General features: G+C 46.4%; 1 protein-coding gene across 4 annotated transcripts in view; it reads left to right on the forward strand.

Annotated features, from left to right (window-relative positions):
- The window catches only part of LOC115202338 (microtubule-associated tumor suppressor 1 homolog), an 89184-nt gene that overhangs the window by 54567 nt on the left and 11576 nt on the right, over positions 1 to 23041 (forward strand). For all 4 annotated transcript variants that reach the window (XM_029766428.1, XM_029766429.1, XM_029766427.1 and 1 more), the window contains one exon: positions 16686 to 17014. In XM_029766428.1, coding sequence (XP_029622288.1) covers positions 16686 to 17014 — 329 coding nt within the window. The remainder of the gene's footprint in view (positions 1 to 16685; positions 17015 to 23041) is intronic.

The raw sequence follows: 23041 nt of genomic DNA on the forward strand, positions 1-23041 counted from the left end.
CCCTTGACCAGTGTCAAAAGTGTTGCAATGTTATATCACAGATGGCTGACTGAATAATTCAATCTCAGTATACAGTATAATCCAAAAGTGTTTCAATAAGTATGAACTAACTTTTACCCTCATTTCATTTCACTGAAATTTTAAGCAGTGGTGTGAAGTACTTATGTAAAAAAAACTTTCAAGTATTACTTAAGAATATTTTTGGTACCTGTACTTTATGGTTAAGCTTTTTGAAAACTATTACTTTTACTTCACTACATTTCTAAAGAAAAGAATGTACTTTTTACTCCATGCAGTTTCCCTGACACCCAAAAGTACTTGTTACATTTTGAATGCTTAGCAGGACAGGAAAATAGTCCAATTCACACACTTATCAAGAGAACATCCCTGGTCATCCCTAATACCTGATCTGGCGGATTCACTAAACACAAATGCTTTGTTTGTAAATTGCTATCAGTAAAAAAAAAAAAAATAGAAAAAAGCAGATGGTGACGCCGGGTTTGCTTAATATACGGAATTTGAAATGATTTATACTTTTACATTTGATACTTAAGTACATTTGAGCAATAACATTTACATATGATACTTAAGTATATTTAAAACCAAATACTTTTAGACTTTTACTCAAGTAGTATTTTACTGGGTGACTTTCACCTTAATAGAAAATGCCTCAAGTAAAAGTATCTTTACTTTTACTCAAGTATGACAATTGGATACTTTTTCCACCACTGGTTTTAAGTCACTGTGTTTAGTTGAAAGGTTTTCTTTTTAAAACACAGTTGTGGACGTCTATAGCCTAATTGGGGAGATAAGAAGGAGGAAATTATAAATAGAAGAATGTAAAAACGTGTTAGCGATTTGGAAAGCATTCCCATGTGTGTGCGGATCATTAGGAGCGTTTGGCTTGTGCGTTCTGGCTGACTAGCTCGGAGCTCACAAGCTCGTGACGAGGGTAAACAAACACACAAAGAATGGCATCCCGACCACTTCCTGTCATTATAGAGATACAGGGGACTGATGGAAATAACTTGGAGGGAAACTAGGCTAAACTGTTGCCTCTGTCACACACAGACCCTGTGTGCATGCATGGTAAAACAGCACTGTTGTATCCAGGCTCGTCACAGATGACGGACGGCCACGTCAACGGTGCCCTGGCGTCGCTTCAAATACTTCTCTCACCTTTGACTGTGCGTTGTTGTGGACATGTGTGCTCTAATGTGACGATGCCCATTTGTTTTAACTGGCAGGTTGGCACCGTGTGGTGAGTCAGTGGAAGAATAGGGCAGTCGTTTGTTGAGTCCAAGTCCAATGTAATGTGTTGACGCTAGGGCCATTCGTCCTGCGGTCTCTACTGTTGGCAGTAGGCAACAATGCCACAACTAAGGACATGTGCTCCTATCAACAGGTCTCAGATGAGTTTTTGTTGCTCAGCTCATAAGAGTTGAGGTTCGATTTGGGTTTGCGATTGCTGATCCCAAATCAGTCTTTTAAAAAGCAGAAAGTACCGTGTTTTTAGTTAACATATTTAGGCCATCTCACAGAGGCTTTGAAGTGTGGATGTGTTCCTGGAGGCCTGGTCAAGCATGGGTCTGTGGTTAGTCCCTTCCCCCAGCCTGGGCTGGTCTTGATTGGGCTAGGCCTCGGCGCCTGGATGCCTCTCTGCTGCGGTTGCGTCAGGAACTCCCACTGGGGGTTTGTGGGGAGCCACCAGTTGCAGACATGCTGTCACCCCCATCGGCATACCACCACACACACACAGTATTGCACACATAAACAGTATATACACACACACACACAAAACAATGGCTTTACAGGCCAGCGGTTACAATGGCTGTTGAAGCTGTCTGGCAAGATGCCTGTTTTCAGTTGTTTTATAAGACAGACTTTATTCATTCTGTTGCCTGCTGCCTAAGTTTAGATATTGGATCAGTACAGCGCTGCTATGGGACTATTTATACTTCAGGGCTGAGTTGTCTTGCCTCGTAGCTCAGGACATATTTCTCAAGTGGGGCTCTTACATGAAGTGACCACTTGGAGATTCTTCGAGTCTCATTTGTCAAACTAAAATACTGTTTTTGTTAGTTCTGTCACATTGTTGGATACAGGACCATGCATTTCAGGGGTGTCATTTTAGCGAAACCTAGGGTATGGCAAAGTGACAAGGAGTTGAAGCTTATTTACTGCCTTCCCTTCCGCTCCGAGGCGTCTGTATGGTCCTAAAGTCAGACTGCTCGGAGGTGGCACCACAGGCCCCAGAGTGGTGTGGTATGTAGTTTTTCCTGATCTGGTAGCCTAACCAGGTAAAACTCTGGACCTTTTACAGTATGACGTGATTAATATGTTGTAAAAAGGATTCATATGGGCTATGATGGGACCAGAGTATTTCTAATCAGGTCACAGGGTTTTAAAACATTCCTGGAAAACTCCTGGCCTTGAGGAGGATGAAAACCCTGTCAAACTTCAGCATCTTTGTACTTGTTCATATGAATTATATTTTAAAGCAGAACTTTGTTGGTTTCCTATACACAGACACAGAGAAGCAACATGATTGGACAATACAACTCACAGGGCTGAGCTTGCTTCATGCAGGTTGCATATAGTCTGCTCTATGCAACTGTAGGCCTAATTACAAATCAGTCTGTTGGCTATTGTGTTTATTGATTCATTCCAGTTAATCATTTTGGATTGGAAAAAGTCTAGATGGCCTAGTCAGACCTATTTTGAATATAAACCAAATTTGATCCCATTCACATTTCCTCACGAACAAATGGTCTATAAATACACAACGTTACCGCTTCGTTTACTCTGGCCAGAGGAACAGGGTGCATAGTAGGCTAGACTATGCAGCTGTTGTTGTTAGTAGCCTAGTCTACAGTTGATCAGACTGGAAAAGAGTCTCATTTCCATGCAATACAGCATGTCAGATGGCTGGTGTTTAGGCTGCTACATTTATGTAACAGTTTTTGCTTGTGTGGGAAGTGATGTGTTATCTCGCTTGCTAAATACCAGAGGAAAGTAGAGAGAGACCCTTGAGCTTTGTGCGCTGTGCTCGGCCCGTGCGACCTGCGATTTCTGTGAATCTGATTGGTCGAGACACGCAAAGCGCTGTAGCTGAACTCCGATATGAAGGACACAGAAATTGTGCGTTGAGAAATCATGAGGCAAATGGGTCTAAAAAAACAGCACTTTGCTATTAAACTTTACTGAACAAACATATAAACGCAACATGTTGTTTTGGTCCCATGAGCTGAAATTAAAGATCCCAGAAATGTTCCATACTCACAAAAGCAAAGCTTATTTCTCTCCAATTGTTTGCACAAATGTGTTTACATCCCTGTTTGTGAGCATTTCTCCTTTGCCAAGATAATCCATGCACCTGACAGGTGTGGCATATCAAGAAGCTGATTTAAAAAGCATGATCATTACACATGTGCACCTTGTGCTGGGGACAATAAAAGGCCACTCTAAAATGTGCAGTTTTGTTACAACACAATGCCACAGATGTCTCAAGTTTTGAGGGAGCGTGCAATTGGCATGCTGACTGCAGGAATGTCCACCAGAGCAGATAATTGAATGTTAATTTCTCTACCATAAGCCTCCTCCGTCGTTTTAGAAAATTTGGCAGTACGTCCAACCAGACTAAAAACCGCAGACCACGTGTAACCACGCATGTTGCGTTCATATTTTTGTTCAGTATAAATCAAAAGTGGCGCTGCCACACCTGATTTGAAAATGAAATGCCGCTTTGCCACAGATTTTCCGGCGGCCCTGAGACCACTAATACTCACTCACTCACACATATCACACACACGCATCACACAGATTTCTCTCTAGAGTGACCTTGTCCCTGTAAACCACAGCTGCCTCGGAGGAGAGGAGAGAGGGATGTGGAGGGGAGAGATGGAGAGATGGAGAGGGGTGTTACGAACCCATTAACTAGCCTACTAATATTGTTGCATTGGATAAGTCTTGCGGTCTTAGGCCTAGTTACATAGTTACATGGTCTGTAACCTGACTTGTTATGTCTAGGGGTCTTAGGCCTAGTTACATGGTCTGTAACCTGACTCGTTATGTCTAGGGGTCTTAGGCCTAGTTACATGGTCTGTAACCTGACTCGTTATGTCTAGGGGTCTTAGGCCTAGTTACATAGTTACATGGTCTGTAACCTGAATGAATGTGTGCATTTGTGAGAAATCAGCGTATGCACCTAGATGTTGAATGTACTGTGCCCAGGGAGAGAGCAACCTTACCTTGGTCCAGGGCCAGCTCTGTCTCTCTTGACCTCTGGGTCGGCCAGTCCAAGCAAATTATTATTTCTTCAGATGGTGCTGAAACTTAAATATGTACAAAAAGGAAAACGCTGAAGGGCTTCCCAAACTAAAGACTCAAAAAATGAACGAAAGCCCTCAACAAAACGAGTAGGTTCCCCAAGCTGCCACTGTGACATCGCCTTAATTGTCAGCACCTGATGTGCTTATCAAGCCTTGGCTCAGCACCTAGACCTGGTTGCTGCCCCCTGGTGGTGGAGTGTGAAAGTGTATCCTGGAGAGTGTGTTTGTCTATGTCCTAACACTAACCTTCCCCTCCACATCATAACAGGGGGAGGAGGAGGAAGTGCCATCGTGTGACTGACACCCCCTGACTCACATTTGATCGTATGCCCCATTCAGTACCACACCCTCCAATGTGCTCCAATGCATATCTTGTCATTATTGATTAGCGTACGCTCCCAGTTTTATCAAACCATTATATAGGTGTTGTTGGGACGTCACTATCTATTAGCATGAATTCAATTCATAAACCCCCAACAATGTCAGTCGCGTTGAATCCCAGCCATCTCTATGGTCCAGTGTTTATCTGTGCCTCATCATCCATACCCCCTGTGGTGTGTATTCCATGCTGATTCTCCAGACAGTGAAAAGAGCAGCTGAACGATGGAAATGGACAGCCACCCCATAGAACAGTGTCACTCATCAATATTCTGAGGCGTGTGGGTGTGTTTGTTTGTGTGTGTTTGTTTTATGTGTGACAAATGCATCCTTTCAGACGCCATCCCAGTGAATAGGCTTAACACAGCACCTGCCACAGAGGGAGAGATGGAGATAGAAAGAGAGGGGTGGAGAGAGAGGAGTGATGGAGAGGGGTGGGGCCTCCTGCCTTTCAAGGATCCACATTTTTCTTCTCTCCTATCTCTCTGCTCTCCCATCAGTTGGAACCTCGGTATGAACCATCTGTATCCTCCCACCTTCTCTTCTCCTTTTCATCCCTCCATCCATCCTCCCCCTCACATCTTCACCCTGGGAGTGAAGGAGAGCGAGAGAGAGATATTATTCTCAGTTCCCGCCCAGTTGCCGCTCTGCGCACACTCCTCCCTCCCTCCCTCCCTAGCAGCATCTCCCTGTGTGTTTTCTTTACAGTACTATCGAAAGAACCAGTGTGAGATACACAGAGATGCAGAGGCTGGGCTTTGTCAAACCGTGTGTGTGTGTGTGAGAGAGAACCTCTAACGGCTATTGGTCCCAAACGCTGCAGTGTGTGTGTGTGTTGCAGTGTCTGTGTCTGCGGCAGTGTGTGTGTGAGGCATCACTAGGGGACATAGCATGCTACCGCTGATCCTCTGAAGAAGAGGAGATAATCTTCATCATCGTCAGTGTTTCTGCCTACATTTCGTCCTTTCTCTCTGAGGATTCTACTACAGACTAGACCTGGACTATCTCTCCATACTGTTACTGCTTCTACTGCAGGTGGCAGATAAACAATGCTATTTTTGGCGCCATTTTCTCTTGTTTTCCATTGGCCGGGGGTACAGCTCGAGTGTATTTTTTTCCCCTACGCTCCCGCACTCATTCACAGCTCCTGTAGCTCTCTCCCTCTATCTGGGAGTGGTGTAGCTCTCTCTCTCTCCCTCTATCTGGGATTGGTGTAGCTCTCTCTCTCCCTCTATCTGGGAGTGGTGTAGCTCCCTCTATCTGGGAGTGGTGTAGCTCCCTCTATCTGGGAGTGGTGTAGCTCCCTCTATCTGGGAGTGGTGTAGCTCTCTCTCTCCCTCTATCTGGGAGTGGTGTAGCTCTCTCTCTCCCTCTCTATCTGGGAGTGGTGTAGCTCTCTCACTCCCTCTATCTGGGAGTGGTGTAGCTCCCTCTATCTGGGAGTGGTGTAGCTCCCTCTATCTGGGAGTGGTGTAGCTCTCTCTCTCGCCCTCTATCTGGGAGTGGTGTAGCTCTCTCTCTCGCCCTCTATCTGGGAGTGGTGTAGCTCTCTCTCTCCCTCTATCTGGGAGTGGTGTAGCTCCCTCTATCTGGGAGTGGTGTAGCTCTCTCTCTCTCTCTCCCTCTATCTGGGAGCGGTGTAGCTGCGCTTTTGGATTTTTTGGGGAGTATCTACCTAGAGACCAACCTAGTCTGGAGGAGTATCTACCTAGAGACCAACCTAGTCTGGAGGAGTATCTACCTAGAGACCAACCTAGTCTGGAGGAGTATCTACCTAGAGACCAACCTAGTCTGGAGGAGTATCTACCTAGAGACCAACCTAGTCTGGAGGAGTATCTACCTAGAGACCAACCTAGTCTGGAGGAGTATCTACCTAGAGACCAACCTAGTCTGGAGGAGTATCTACCTAGAGACTAACCTAGTCTGGAGGAGTATCTACCTAGAGACTAACCTAGTCTGGAGGAGTATCTACCTAGAGACTAACCTAGTCTGGAGGAGTATCTACCTAGAGACTAACCTAGTCTGGAGGAGTATCTACCTAGAGACTAACCTAGTCTGGAGGAGTATCTACCCGGAGACCAACCTAGTCTGGAGGAGTATCTACCTAGAGACCAACCTAGTCTGGAGGAGTATCTACCTAGAGACCAACCTAGTCTGGAGGAGTATCTACCTAGAGACTAACCTAGTCTGGAGGAGTATCTACCTAGAGACTAACCTAGTCTGGAGGAGTATCTACCTAGAGACTAACCTAGTCTGGAGGAGTATCTACCTAGAGACTAACCTAGTCTGGAGGAGTATCTACCTAGAGACCAACCTAGTCTGGAGGAGTATCTACCTAGAGACCAACCTAGTCTGGAGGAGTATCTACCTAGAGACTAACCTAGTCTGGAGGAATATCTACCTAGAGACCAACCTAGTCTGGAGGAGTATCTACCTAGAGACTAACCTAGTCTGGAGGAGTATCTACCTAGAGACTAAGCTAGTCTGGAGGAGTATCTACCTAGAGACCAACCTAGTCTGGAGGAGTATCTACCTAGAGACCAACCTAGTCTGGAGGAGTATCTACCTAGAGACCAACCTAGTCTGGAGGAGTATCTACCTAGAGACTAACCTAGTCTGGAGGAGTATCTACCTAGAGACTAACCTAGTCTGGAGGAATATCTACCTAGAGACTAACCTAGTCTGGAGGAGTATCTACCTAGAGACCAACCTAGTCTGGAGGAGTATCTACCTAGAGACCAACCTAGTCTGGAGGAGTATCTACCTAGAGACTAACCTAGTCTGGAGGAGTATCTACCTAGAGACCAACCTAGTCTGGAGGAGTATCTACCTAGAGACTAACCTAGTCTGGAGGAGTATCTACCTAGAGACCAACCTAGTCTGGAGGAGTATCTACCTAGAGACTAACCTAGTCTGGAGGAGTATCTACCTAGAGACCAACCTAGTCTGGAGGAGTATCTACCTAGAGACTAAGCTAGTCTGGAGGAGTATCTACCTAGAGACTAACCTAGTCTGGAGGAGTATCTACCTAGAGACCAACCTAGTCTGGAGGAGTATCTACCTAGAGACTAACCTAGTCTGGAGGAGTATCTACCTAGAGACTAACCTAGTCTGGAGGAATATCTACCTAGAGACTAAGCTAGTCTGGAGGAGTATCTACCTAGAGACTAAGCTAGTCTGGAGGAGTATCTACCTAGAGACTAACCTAGTCTGGAGGAATATCTACCTAGAGACAGTGGATTTCTTTTTCTCTTTCCCTCTCGTTGTTCCCTCCTTTTTTCTTTACATCTATTCTAGAGGAATCTCACCAGAGACATGTTATGGTCTCCTAGACTCTCTCTGTCTAACTTCCATGTGAAGTTGACAGCCAAAGGATTGTTCCGGAATCTCCAACTCCTCTCGGGATGCAAGAAGACCACTGTGGTGTTCCATGCAGGTCTGAGACACACACACACACCTCATCACTCCATCCATCGTACCCCTCCTCCGTCATCTTATCTCCCACGTTCCCTATTTCTTCCCCCGCGCCGCGGCAGCCATTGTTGCCTTGCAGTCCTTCTTTACCAGGGGGTTCTCTCACTATTGTGTATAGCCGCCATGTATACAAAAGAGATGCCACTCTCTCTGTGTCTGTGTCTGTGTGTGTGTGTGTTCTACGCTAGTGGCTCCACCATAGCGTGGTGGTGAATAGCCGGCAAGGCAGAGGGCTCCTTCTAACCGTGAAGCCCCGAGGGGCTTGACTCCCATGGTACCCAGACACACAGCCTCATCTGGCTCCTAGTAGCCTGACCATCTTTCTGTCATTAAACCACTATGTTAAGGCTGTCTGGAACAGGCCTTTTCTTTGTGTTCTGTGGCATTGTATCTATTGAAAAGCAGGACTATGGGCCGGCATGCTGGTTTTGTGTCAATCACAAGCTTGACTCCTCCCTCTATCTGTTTCAGTTGTTATACAGTTGTTTTTTCTTGCTATTTAGTCTTTGGCATTTTGGCTGTTGAAACCTGTACTTTAGCCTGACCTGCTGTTTTTGTATTCAAACTAGACTGCACATATCTGGCTGCGTAGTATTTTTGTTATTAAATGGTTATATCTATACCGGCTAGAATCATAATATTTGCCAAGCAGTGAGACGGCGTGTGTAATAGTAAAAGCGTAATATGACGTGTTGTTTTGTATCCAGACTCAGGCTGCATGTGTCTGTCTGAGGGCGGCCTCCATCTTAGTGGTTTAGAGACCCACTTCTCTGCTGTGAGAGAAATGTAGGTTACAGCAGGCTTTAGTCACTGCCTGCTCTGCGGCAAGGTTGCCCATTCGTGCATGAGCTAACCCCAATGTTTTTTCAACGTTCGCCTGATGAGGGAATTATCTGGGGACAGAATATTCCAAAGGAGGGACTAGGGAGAGATGTTCCCTTTCTGAAATCTGTCTGATGTACTGGAGAGTTTAGTGGTATTTTGGGAGCGATAAGATTATACTTCCTCTAAAGGAATGTATATATTCTCTAATGAATTCAGCCAGCCATGCCTTCTGGTTCGGATATTTATGTGGCATATTTTGTGATGAACAGATATCAAATCTATTTTATTTTTATACCAGGCAGCCTGTTTTTAGGGATGTAGGCTAATTTAAAACAGGTCAGTAAGCATTTCTGTACAGGCATACTGCTGGGCAGACCCAATCAGTGGAGCACTACAAGGACCCCAGTTCAGTGTTGCTAGGCACACATGTGCTAATAACACCCCATGTTCTCTCACTCACTCCACACACCGACCACAGGAGGTTGGTGGCACCTTAATTGGGGAGGACGGGCTTGTGGTCACGGCTGGTGCCGAATAGGTGGAATGGCATCAAATACATCAAACACGTGGTTTGATGCCATTCCATTGGCTCCGTTCCAGCCATTATTATGAGCCCTCCTACCCTCAGCAGCCTCCGCTGACATCGATCTCCATGTGTTGCCATGGATACAGCCGGGCTGGGAGTTCAGTCGCCTCGTTAGGCGAGCGACACAATCTACGAGGCCCCAGTTATTGCAGTTAATGAACTTTGACTGGACTGCAGGTGGGCCAGGGGTCCTTCTAGATTTTCTAGGAGTCTGTAGCCGTGTCACCGGGGACGTGTTCACTTGCGTCTGCATCTCAACTGACACCCTGTTCCCAATATAGGGACCTGGTCAGAAACAGTACACTATATGGGGTACAGGGTGGTATATGAGACGTTCTCAGCCTTATTGGTGGCTTGCTTTATTTACAATGTGTCTTACACTTCAGTTCTAATCATACTTATATTCCATAGTCTCCTCAAGGTTGTCAAAGAGAGAACATCTAGTACTGAGATAACAGCCGGTTAATATGTTCTGTGAAGCCCATTATAGGCCAGGCTAGCACAGACTCTCGCCCTCCTGCCTATGGCCCAGCAAGCTTTTACACGGGTGCATCCAATGCTGCTTAACGCCACATCTTCTAAGTACTGTACATCAAAATCCTCATGTGACAAATCTGCTGCAGATGCAGTTTGCGGATTAATGCCGTCAGATTCGCACTTTTCATTTTTCCAGATTTGATGTTTCATCTGAGCACGGCAGGGGGCATCTTTAATCCCGTCCAGATTAAGACTACGGGATACCTTTTGTGTGTGTGCGTGTGTGTGTGCACAAGTGACGGGGACTGTTTACTGCCACTGGCTGGCACATCAAACCCTTTCTGAAGCGTTTTCCCCACCGAGCTGAAACCAGGTTGGTGTTTGAGGCTACTGTAGTTTGCCAGAATGTAGACAGTGAGAGTTGGACAGAGAGCCAATCCCTCATCAACTGTACAGTGTTAATTACACTCTGCTGACTGCTGCTCCAACACAACCCACTTCATAGGAGGGTTTAACACTGGATTACTGTGTGTGTGTGTGTGTGTGTGTGTGTGTGTGTGTGTGTGTGTGTGTGTGTGTGTGTGTGTGTGTGTGTGTGTGTGTGTGTGCAGAAGCTTTTCCACCCAGATCAGCCTTTCACAGCGCTGAGCAGTGTGCAAAAGCAGTGTGTGTGTTGGGGTGGGAGTCATAATTTTGGCAATAGCTTTTGCACACTACTCAACGCTGTGAAAGGCTGATCTGGGTGGAAAAGCTTCTGCACACACACACAGTAATCCAGTGTTAAACCCTCCTATGAAGTGGGTTGTGTTGGAGCAGCAGTCAGCAGAGTGTAATTAACACTGTACAGTTGATGAGGGATTGGCTCTCTGTCCAACTCTCACTGTCTACATTCTGGCAAACTACAGTAGCCTCAAACACCAACCTGGTTTCAGCTCGGTGGGGAAAACGTTTCAAAGGGTTTGATCTACTCAGATGACAGATCACACACACACACCATCCTCAACTAAAAGACACCCTCTCCGCTCCTCTCGTCCTCTTCCTCCTCTCATCCAGCCTCTCAACTCTCCCCGATATCCCTTTTAGTAGCACCTCTTAAAGTCTCCTCTAGACACTGATCTTAGATCAGTTTAGTGTTTCTCCCAATGATAGTTACGGTCATGACTTGTGGAGGAAAGGCTGATCCTAGATCAGTTTAGTGTTTCTCCCCATGATAGTTACGGTCATGACTTGTGGAGGAAAAGCTGATCCTAGATCTGTGCCCGAACCCAACTTCCATCCAGAGCAGTTTTTTTCTGACTTGTAAAATATGTTCCAAATGGCACCACCTTCCCTATATAGCGCACTGGTTAAAAGTAGTGCACTAAAGAGGGAGTAGGGTGCCATTTGGGATGCAGACGTAATATCCCACTGCATGCTAAGTGGCTAACTGACTGACTTCTCTCTCACAGACTGGGCCCTGAACCTCTATCAGCCTGCATGGCAGATCCCAGGTACACACTCTGCAAAATGTCCGCTTGACTCTTTTTCCCTCCGGAAAGGAGAACGGAGAAAAAATAAGCAAGAGACATTTGTAAAAGGTGACGATATGTTGCTGAATATGATGGAAATAGCCATATCTGAAGCTCCCCCCAGTAAACAGAAATACTAGTGGCAAACATGTTATATAATACCGGTCTATATATTGGTCCAGTGACTTTTTATAGAATAGATATCTCAACATCAGCCTCTTAGGCAGATCAGATAAACCTCCATGGCCTTTGTTTTGGTTCTCTTCACGAGTTTCCACCCTCATTGAAGTAAACCCAGATGATTGTCGTGAATTAGTTGTTTATGCTTCTGAATGGAGATTATTCATGTGGGTGGTGTGTGTGTGTGTGTGTGTGTGTGTGTGTGTGTGTGTGTGTGTGTGTGTGTGTGTGTGTGTGTGTGTGTGTGTGTGTGCGTGTGCGTGTGCGTGTGCGTGTGCGTGCGTGCCTCCTGGGAGGATGTTTTGGTTTCCCCTCCCTGGTGTGTTAAAAGAGATTTAGCGATTAGCGGTCACCCTCAGGATGCCCCTGTGTGTGTGGGTGTGGTGTTGTCTTTTGGGTGCTGTGGTAGGCTGTGAAAACACAGGATGAAAGTAGGCACCGCTCCCCCTGTTAGCTCAAGCCATGCATGGGGACATCCAGACTGGCAGTGGTGCGACATGCTCGAGGAAGCGTTGAAACTCTGTGTGTGTTACGGAAAGTCTCTGGTCGTGTGTGTGTGTGTCTGAGGGTGTGGGGAAGTCGACCACAATGCCATTAGAAGAGGCAGACACACTGACAGAGCGCTGATTACCCACTAACACACACACACACACACACACACACACACACACACACACACACACACACACACACACACACACACACACACACATATATATATATATATATATATATATATATATATATATATATATATATATATATACACACACACACAAGTTTCATACTCAAGCATGTCCCAGTCCAGTCTGTCCGGGTGTCCCTATGCACACACACACTGATGCATTGAATTTAGAAAACAGAAAATGCATGACAAGAAAATATATATAACCCAAATGGCAGATTAGTGTCAAACTGTTAATAAATGATATGGCTGTTGACTAATAGGATAATGCAATGTAATTGGAGATTGGATTAGTAAATTGTTTGATATGAGTGTGTCTGAGCTCATTCTGGTTATTGTAGAGCTAGACAGATGGAGTTTGAGCTCCATTCTGGTTATTGTAGAGCTAGAGTGATGGTGTAGGCTGATACAGTAGATCAAATGTATTTATATAGCCCTTCTTACATCAGCTGATATCTCAAAGTGCTGTACAGAAACCCAGCCTAAAACCCCAAACAGCAAGCAATGCAGGTGTAGAAGCACGGTGGCTAGGAAAAACTCCCTAGAAAGGCCAAAACCTAGGAAGAAACCTAGAGAGGAACCAGGCTATGAGGGGTGGCCAGTCCTCTTCTGGCTGTGCCGGGTGGCGATTATAACAGCACATGGCCTAGATGTTCAAATGTTCATAAATGACCAGCATGGTCAAATAATAATAATCATAGTAGTTGTCGAGGGTGCAACAAGTCAGTAACACAAGAGTAAGTGTCAGTTGGCTTTTTCATAGCCGATCTTTGAGAGTATCTCTACCGCTCCTGCTGTCTCTAGAGAGTTGAAAACAGCAGGTCTGGGACAGGTAGCACGTCCGGTGAATAGGTCAGGGTTTCAGCAGGTCTGGGACAGCAGGTCTGGGACAGGTAGCACGTCCGGTGAACAGGTCAGGGTTCCATAGCTGCGGGCAGAACAGTTGGAACTGGAGCAGCAGCATGGCCAGGTGAACTGGGGACAGCAAGGAGTCATCAAGCCAGGTAGTCCTGAGGCATGGTCCTAGGGCTCAGGTCCTCCGAGAGAGAGAAAGAAAGAAAGAAAGAGAGAGAGAAAGAAAGAATTAGAGAGAGCATATTTAAATTCACACAGGACACCGGAAAAGACAAGAGAAATACTCCAGATGTGACAGACTGACCCTAGCCCCCCGACACATAAACTACTGCAGCATACATACTGGAGGCTGAGACAGGAGGGGTCAGGAGACACTGTGGCCCCATCCGATGAAACCCCCGGACAGGGCCAAACAGGTAGGATATAACCCCACCCACTTTGCCAAAGCACAGCCTCCACACCACTGGAGGGATATCTCCAACCACCAACATACCATCCCGGGACAAGGCCGAGTATAGCCCACAAAGATCTCCGCCACGGCACAGCCCAAGGGGGGGCGCCAACCCAGACAGGAAGACCACGTCAGTGACTCAACCCACTCAAGTGACGCACCCCTCCCAGGGACAGCATGGAAGAACACCAGCAAGCCAGTGACTCAGCCCCCGTAATAGGGGTAGAGGCAGAGAATCCCAGTGGAAAGAGGGGAAACCGGCCAGGCAGAGACAGCAAGGGCGGTTCGTTGCTCCAGCCTTTCCGTTCACCTTCACACCCCTGGGCCAGACTACACTTAATCATAGGACCTACTGAAGAGATATGTCTTCAGTAAAGACTTAAAGGTTGAGACTGAGTCTGCGTCTCTCACATGGGTAGGCAGACTATTCCATTAAAATGGAGCTCTATAGGAGAAAGCCCTGCCTCCAGCTGTTTGCTTAGAAATTCTAGGAACAATTAGGATGCCCGCGTCTTGTGACCATAGCGTACGTGTAGGTATGTACGGCAGGACCAAATCGGAAAGATAGGTAGGAGCAAGCCCATGTAATGCTTTGTAGGTTAGCAGTAAAACCTTGAAATCAGCCCTTGCCTTAACAGGAAGCCAGTGTAGGGAGGCTAGCACTGGAGTAATATGATCAAATTTTTGGTTCTAGTCAGGATTCTAGCAGCCGTATTTAGCACTAACTGAAGTTTATTTAGTGCTTTATCCGGGTAGCCGGAAAGTAGAGCATTGCAGTAGTCCAACCTAGAAGTAACAAAGGCATGGATACATTTTTCTGCGTCATTTTTGGACAGAAAGTTTCTGATTTTTGCAATGTTACGTAGATGGAAAAAAGCTGTCCTTGAAACAGTCTTGATATGTTCTTCAAAAGAGAGATCAGGGTCCAGAGTAACGCTGAGGTCCTTCACAGTTTTATTTGAGACGACTGTACAACCATCCAGATTAATTGTCAGATTCAACAGAAGATCTCTTTGTTTCTTGGGACCTAGAACAAGCATCTCTGTTTTGTCCGAGTTTAAGAGTAGAAAGTTTGCAGCCATCCACTTCCTTATGTCTGAGACACAGGCTTCTAGTGAGGGCAATTTTGGGGCTTCACCATGTTTCATTGAAATGTACAGCTGTGTGTCATCCACATAGCAGTGAAATTTAACATTATGCTTTCGAATGACATCCCCAAGAGGTAAAATATATAGTGAAAACAATAGTGGTCCTAAAACGGAACCTTGAGGAACACCGAAATGTACAGTTGATTTGTCAGAGGACAAACCATTCACAGAGACAAACTGATATCTTTCCAACAGATAAGACCTAAACCAGGCCAGAACTTGTCCATGTAGACCAATTTGGGTTTCCAATCTCTCCAAAAGAATGTGGTGATCGGTGGTATCAAAAGCAGCACTAAGATCTAGGAGCACGAGGACAGACGCAGAGCCTCGGTCTGACATCATTAAAAGGTCATTTACCACCTTCACAAGTGCAGTCTCAGTGCTATGATGGGGTCTAAAACCAGACTGAAGCATTTCGTATACATTGTTTGTCTTCAAGAAGGCAGTGAGTTGCTGTGCAACAACTTTTTTTTCAACACCTCATACAGTACAGTGTGTGTTGTGTGTGTGTGTGCATGTTTTTGTTCCAGCCCAGTCTAAACTGAGGTCTAAGATTGAAGACCATGATTAGTTGATTATTAGAATCAGATGTGGTGGGTTGGAACAAAAACCTGCAGACACTGTATCCCTCTAGCGCCAGGACTGCCCATCAAGGTGACACATGAAGCCTTTTTCACATGAAGCCTGTTTCTATGACTGTGAGAGGTTATTGACAGCGTGGTGGCCATAAGGGGGCAGTATTACAGTGTTTAACCCCCTTAGGGAGAAGGTCATAGCTCAGCCGGTGTGGTGATGGGACTCACATAGTGAGTAGCGCTCTGCCTCTCATTGAGTTGACTGTATCAGGTGGACGTCTTTATATGCAAACACTATTAAAGAGAGCTTTACTAACACTATTTATATTTGATAGCTTTAGGGAAAGATAGAGATGGTTGATATGGCATTATTGATATAATTATTAATGATGATTATGATGATCAACGTAAAGTATCAGTATCAGGGATAACTCTATTGACAGTCTGCTGTAGGGTCAAGAGCTGTGGCCAGTTTTCCCTCTTAGTAAAACACAGCATGCAGCTTCAGTCAGGCATGAAATCTCCATGGTCCACTTTGCTCTGAGACAGCAAAATATATAAGAGAGGGATGGAGGGAGGGAGAGACGGATGAAAGGGAGGGAGGGGGAGAGAAAGGGAGGGCGAGAGATGGACGGAGGGGGAGAGAGATGGACGGAGGGGGAGAGAGATGGACAGAGGGGGAGAGAGATGGACGGAGGGGGAGAGAGATGGACGGAGAAAGGGAGGGGAGAGAGATGGACGGAGGGGGAGAGAGATGGACGGAGGGGGAGAGAGATGGACGGAGGGGGAGAGAGATGGACGGAGAAAGGGAGGGGAGAGAGATGGACGGAGGGGGAGAGAGATGGACGGAGAAAGGGAGGGGAGAGAGATGGACGGAGGGGGAGAGAGATGGACGGAGAAAGGGAGGGAGGGGATGGTTCTGTCTCCTAACTGCACTGTGGCTTGATGCTAATGCACTCCTAATGGATCCTTGGATTCTACCTCGGGGGCCATCATTACAGAGCTATCCCAGCATGCACTGCTGCACTGTTTTTTTTAGCTCCACTGGGGTTTCAGTCGGTGTCTGCTCAGAGACCTTTAGGCGTATCCTCCTGCATGCTAGTGTGTCTGTGTTGTGTTTCTATGTGTTATGTGTGTGAGGGGGTTGTGGAATGCGAGAGACCATGCTAAACATCGTGGCCAGCACACTCAACCGACCTTGCTCTCTTTCAGTGGACAAGAACAAGGCGCGGGGGACGCCGTTGGCGAGGACCCTCTCCCAGACCAGCACCACTACTCAGGTAGGAGGACCCAGCCAACCCCAGCCGCCCCAACCAGACCTGGTCCCAGTCCCTGCCGTCCTTCTCCCAGTCCAGGGACCGGTGGTCTCGGCATCCCGCCCGGCCCGGGCTCTAGTGGAGGCTAAGCCGGCCACGGCGGCCCAGTACCGAGCCCAGTGTGAGAAGAAGAAGCAGAGCCTTCAGCAGCTCCGAAGGCTCCTGGAGCAGGGCAACCGCCGGATAGAGGCCCTGGCTACCGTGGTGCAGCACCTCTTCACCGAGGTAACACTGGAATATGTCTGGGTTTTACTGCACCTTGGTGTGCTGTTCTGTCACTTTACCCTTACCTACATGTACAAATGACCTCCACTAACCTGTACCCGCACACATTGACTTGGTACCGGTACCCCCTGTATACAGCCTCGTAATTGTTATTATTCTTTGTTTTTGTTTTGTTTATTTAGTACATAATTTCTTAACTCTATTTTCTTAACTGCATTGTTGATTAAGGGCTTGTAAGTAAGCATTTCACAGTAAGGTCTACACCTGTTGTATTTGGCGCATGTGACATAAAATGTGATTTGTTTTGTTTGTTGTAGTTAGGTGCTTGGTGAGCTAAAAGGAATGTCCTCGATCTGTTTTTAGTAACTATGGCCTTGTTGTTATAGAGGTCAGAGAACCATACTGTTCTCCGTTTGTTTGAGTAGTCCCATGGATATTATTCATGTAGCAATATAGATATAGTGGGTGTTGGTTGACTTGCAGAGCTTCTGTTTACATGACTGAGGAGGAGGAGGCAGGAAGGACGAAGGAATCTCACCACACCCACTCACCATTTAGGGTCCATGGCTGTCATCAAATACACAGCGCCTTTCCATCCAGAACTATGTATGACTATTGATGAGTGGGTGTCAACGGTATGCTGTGGTTGGCTGCATGCATGAAGTATCTGTTTTCTCTGCTGTCTTCTGTTGTCCACTGCTAAAACAAGGTGTGTGTGTGTGTGTGTGTGTGTGTGTGTGTGTGTGTGTGTGTGTGTGTGTGTGTGTGTGTGTGTGTGTGTGAGTGACTGCCGCCAGTCAAAAGCAGCCTCTCAATCATAACACTGCTATCCCCTATCAATATCCTACAAAATCCCATCCATATCTTATATAGTGTACATCTATCCGTGGCTTTGTGAGACGAGGATCCTGTTGTACCAAACTGAGTTCCTGTCTCTGAGGGAGTGTTCTATCAGTGTTTTAAGCCAGCGATTGGTCCAGCCAGGCGAGTGGGTGTGGCTTGTGTGGATAATCCCGCCGTGTCACTCACAGAATCCCGGACTCGGATAGGCTACTGTGTAAATATTTGCAGAGATCTTTACCCTCTGTCTTCAGGACGAACGTTTGAAAACGCTCATTGTGATCGAGTGACGTCTCTTGACAGCACATGTCCAAACACTGTAGGAGATTTTTAATTATACGCTTTGTGTATTTAGGATGGAGAGGAATCCTCCCCGAATGAAAACAGGAATTATAGACCAGAATCTAACACAGAGAGAGAATGAGGTTTCACTACTCCTTTCATGACAGGCATTTCCACATCAATCTTCGTCATACTTTGAATTATTCTGGTACGGCAGGAACATGTTTGGAATAGCAGTGATAATCTGCTCCAGGCGCCGAAATCCCTGGGCGTTTATAAAGTATACTGGCTCACCTTGCTTTAACAGTTTTATGAGGGCAATGTGAACTTTTCAAATTCTTCATATGTATGACAACTGGCTAGGGAATGTGCCGCTCACAACCTCTTTCCCCAGGTTCTCTCTCTCTCATTCTCTCTACCATGTCTCTCTCTCTTATTCTCTCTACCTCTGTCTCTCTCTCAACCATGTCTCTCTCTCTCTCTCTCATTCTCTCTACCTCTGTCTCTCTCTCAACCATGTCTCTCTCTCTCTCTCTCTCTCTCTCTCTCTCTCTCTCTCTCTCTCTCTCTCTCTCTCTCATTCTCTCTACCATGTCCTAAAGCTGATTTAGTCCTACGTTTCTCCTAACAAATGGGACTTGCTGTCATGTTGTAAGTGTATCTGATATGTTACCCCACATCTGGTATCAATGAAGAACCGTAACAGCACAGTTATGTGTTTAAAGGAGGGAGGGAAAGATGGATACATGGAGATGGAGGGAGGGAGGGTCTACATCCGTCTGCTGACCCTACCTGACCAGAGGTGTTACACACACTGAGCTTCACACTAACACACACTGAGCTTCACACTAACACACACTGAGCTTCACACTAACACACACTGAGCTTCACACTAACACACACTGAGCTTCACACTAACACACACCGTCTATCTCTCTGTCTGAGTGGTGTGATAGTGATGGGAGAGAACACAGTCTATCTCTCTGTCTGAGTGGTGTGATAGACTGTGTTCTCTCCCATCACTATCTCTCTGTCTGAGTGGTGTGATAGACTGTGTTCTCTCCCATCACTATCTCTCTGTCTGAGTGGTGTGATAGTGATGGGAGAGAACAGTCTGTCTGTCTGAGTGGTGTGATAGTGATGGGAGAGAACAGTCTCTCTGTCTGAGTGGTGTGATGGTGATGGGAGAGAACAGTCTCTCTGTCTGAGTGGTGTGATAGTGATGGGAGAGAACAGTCTCTCTGTCTGAGTGGTGTGATGGTGATGGGAGAGAACAGTCTCTCTGTCTGAGTGGTGTGATGGTGATGGGAGAGAACAGTCTCTCTGTCTGAGTGGTGTGATAGTGATGGGAGAGAACAGTCTCTCTGTCTGAGTGGTGTGATAGTGATGGGAGAGAACAGTCTCTCTGTCTGAGTGGTGTGATAGTGATGGGAGAGAACAGTCTCTCTGTCTGAGTGGTGTGATAGTGATGGGAGAGAACAGTCTCTCTGTCTGAGTGGTGTGATGGTGATGGGAGAGAACAGTCTCTCTGTCTGAGTGGTGTGATAGTGATGGGAGAGAACAGTCTCTCTGTCTGAGTGGTGTGATAGTGATGGGAGAGAACAGTCTCTCTGTCTGAGTGGTGTGATAGTGATGGGAGAGAACAGTCTCTGTCTGAGTGGTGTGATAGTGATGGGAGAGAACAGTCTCTCTGTCTGAGTGGTGTGATAGTGATGGGAGAGAACAGTCTCTCTGTCTGAGTGGTGTGATAGTGATGGGAGAGAACAGTCTCTCTGTCTGAGTGGTGTGATAGTGATGGGAGAGAACAGTCTCTCTGTCTGAGTGGTGTGATGGTGATGGGAGAGAACAGTCTCTCTGTCTGAGTGGTGTGATAGTGATGGGAGAGAACAGTCTCTCTGTCTGAGTGGTGTGATAGTGATGGGAGAGAACAGTCTCTCTGTCTGAGTGGTGTGATGGTGATGGGAGAGAACAGTCTCTCTGTCTGAGTGGTGTGATAGTGATGGGAGAGAACAGTCTCTCTGTCTGAGTGGTGTGATAGTGATGGGAGAGAACAGTCTCTCTGTCTGAGTGGTGTGATAGTGATGGGAGAGAACAGTCTCTCTGTCTGAGTGGTGTGATAGTGATGGGGGAGAACAGTCTCTCTGTCTGAGTGGTGTGATAGTGATGGGAGAGAACAGTCTCTCTGTCTGAGTGGTGTGATAGTGATGGGAGAGAACAGTCTCTCTGTCTGAGTGGTGTGATAGTGATGGGAGAGAACAGTCTCTCTGTCTGAGTGGTGTGATGGTGATGGGAGAGAACAGTCTCTCTGTCTGAGTGGTGTGATAGTGATGGGAGAGAACAGTCTCTCTGTCTGAGTGGTGTGATAGTGATGGGAGAGAACAGTCTCTCTGTCTGAGTGGTGTGATGGTGATGGGAGAGAACAGTCTCTCTGTCTGAGTGGTGTGATAGTGATGGGAGAGAACAGTCTCTCTGTCTGAGTGGTGTGATAGTGATGGGAGAGAACAGTCTCTCTGTCTGAGTGGTGTGATGGTGATGGGAGAGAACAGTCTCTCTGTCTGAGTGGTGTGATAGTGATGGGAGAGAACAGTCTCTCTGTCTGAGTGGTGTGATAGTGATGGGAGAGAACAGTCTCTCTGTCTGAGTGGTGTGATGGTGATGGGAGAGAACAGTCTCTCTGTCTGAGTGGTGTGATGGTGATGGGAGAGAACAGTCTCTCTGTCTGAGTGGTGTGATAGTGATGGGAGAGAACAGTCTCTCTGTCTGAGTGGTGTGATGGTGATGGGAGAGAACAGTCTCTCTGTCTGAGTGGTGTGATAGTGATGGGAGAGAACAGTCTCTCTGTCTGAGTGGTGTGATAGTGATGGGAGAGAACAGTCTCTCTGTCTGAGTGGTGTGATAGTGATGGGAGAGAACAGTCTCTCTGTCTGAGTGGTGTGATGGTGATGGGAGAGAACAGTCTCTCTGTCTGAGTGGTGTGATAGTGATGGGAGAGAACAGTCTCTCTGTCTGAGTGGTGTGATGGTGATGGGAGAGAACAGTCTCTCTGTCTGAGTGGTGTGATAGTGATGGGAGAGAACAGTCTCTCTGTCTGAGTGGTGTGATAGTGATGGGAGAGAACAGTCTATCTCCTGTAAACCTGGTTTCATCTCCTAGAGAAAAGAACCACCATGTGGCTTCACCTTCCACAACATTCTCTCCTCCACAGGTGCTGTTGTGTAACAGACTGTGAACTGAGCGGTCGTTAGATAGTAGAACATCATCTCCAATATGCTGTTCTGAATCAGACAACGCTGGTTTCTTTATCAAGTTAAGGAAATCATTCGTTGTGTCAAGTCCTGTATCAAGTCAGGGGATTCCTGCTTCGTCCCGGTTGGTTTCCTTTCCCACTTTCTAACCGAACACCCCTCTGTGGAGAAGACAGACAGCTCTGGAATGCTTTTCTGGCTTTCTATTGATTAGAGAGATGGATTGAAGGGGAGACGGGGGAGGGAGAGAAATGGAGGAGGGACTGGGGGGAGAGAGGGACTAATGCACCAGCTGCAGTGTCAAGCCTCCCTGCAGGTGGGGAGAGAAGGCAGGGACAAGGGTAAAGGGGTGGGGCTGTTGTGTTCCACCACATCACCTGTGAGCTGTACATCTGGGGGTATCAATAACCCCGCCCCCTAGCCTCGGGCCCTACCGTAATCCTCCTGATAGAGGGAGAAGAGAGGTTCCTATCTGAGGAACAGCAATGAGCTCTCTGAATGTAGTAGAGGTTGTCAAGCCAACTAAACATGAGAGCAAACTTAAAACTCTCTAACAAAGTACCGTAATTTCCGGACTATTAAGCGCACCTGAATATAAACCGCACCCACTGAATTTAAAAAATATATATATTTTGAACTTAAATAAGCCGCACATGTCTATAAGCCGCAGGTGCCTACCGGTACATTGAAACAAATGAACTTTACACAGGCTTTAACGAAACACGGCTTGTAACAAAAATAAATAGGCTTTAACGAAACACGGCTTGTAACAAAAATAAATAGGATTTAACGAAACACGGCTTGTAACAAAAAATAAAAAATTAGCAGTAAGCTTTAGTTGTCTTTTTGCACTGAGTCAATTCCTCACGCTGCTGTTTCCAACGTCTTATCATCGACTCATTAAGACCAAGCTCCCGTGCAGCAGCTCTATTTCCTTTTCCAACAGCCAGATCAATCGCCTTCAACTTGAAAGCTGCATCATATGCATTTCTCTGTGTCTTTGCCATGATGAGGGTGACAAAATGACTACCGTAATCAGAATGATGGGAAGTTTGAGAGCGCTCGATTTAATCTAAACAGTAAACAAAAAAGTAGTTTGACCTTAACCCGTTCGGCAATTTCATTGGTCTAATGAAAGCTTCATGCCGCCAAAAAACGGAGCCCGTCACAGAATGTGTTTTTTGGGGGGAAAAAAAATTGAAAGCGGGAAAAATCCATATATTAGCCGCGTCATTGTTTAAGGCGAGGTTCAAAGTGTGGGAAGAAAGTTGCGGCTTATAGTCCGGAATTTACGGTAGTAATACTAATGAGTGATTTAATACAATTATATTTAAAATGTCCCCCTAGATAAACCCAGGTCGCATTCATAAGGGCACACAGTAGTGAAACGTTTGGGGGGAAAACCTAAAGCGTTGTTATAGTCCCTACCTGTTTCAGTATGTTTTCCCCCATTTGGTGCCTAATGAACACACCCATGATCTGGTGCCATCAGTTATTTTAGATTAAACCACGTGGATATCTCCTGGTGTACATACAGTGTTGACTTGTAGTGTACTAGTGTGGATGACCGTGAAGGAGGGATGAATCCTTTTCTTTCTCCTGCTCGGGCTGGAATCGAGTGGAGAATAGCCCTCCTGTCTCATCCCTCCATCCGAGTACA

This window comes from Salmo trutta, chromosome 11 (genome assembly GCF_901001165.1).
Source record: "Salmo trutta chromosome 11, fSalTru1.1, whole genome shotgun sequence".
In the NCBI taxonomy this organism is placed as follows: domain Eukaryota; kingdom Metazoa; phylum Chordata; class Actinopteri; order Salmoniformes; family Salmonidae; genus Salmo; species Salmo trutta.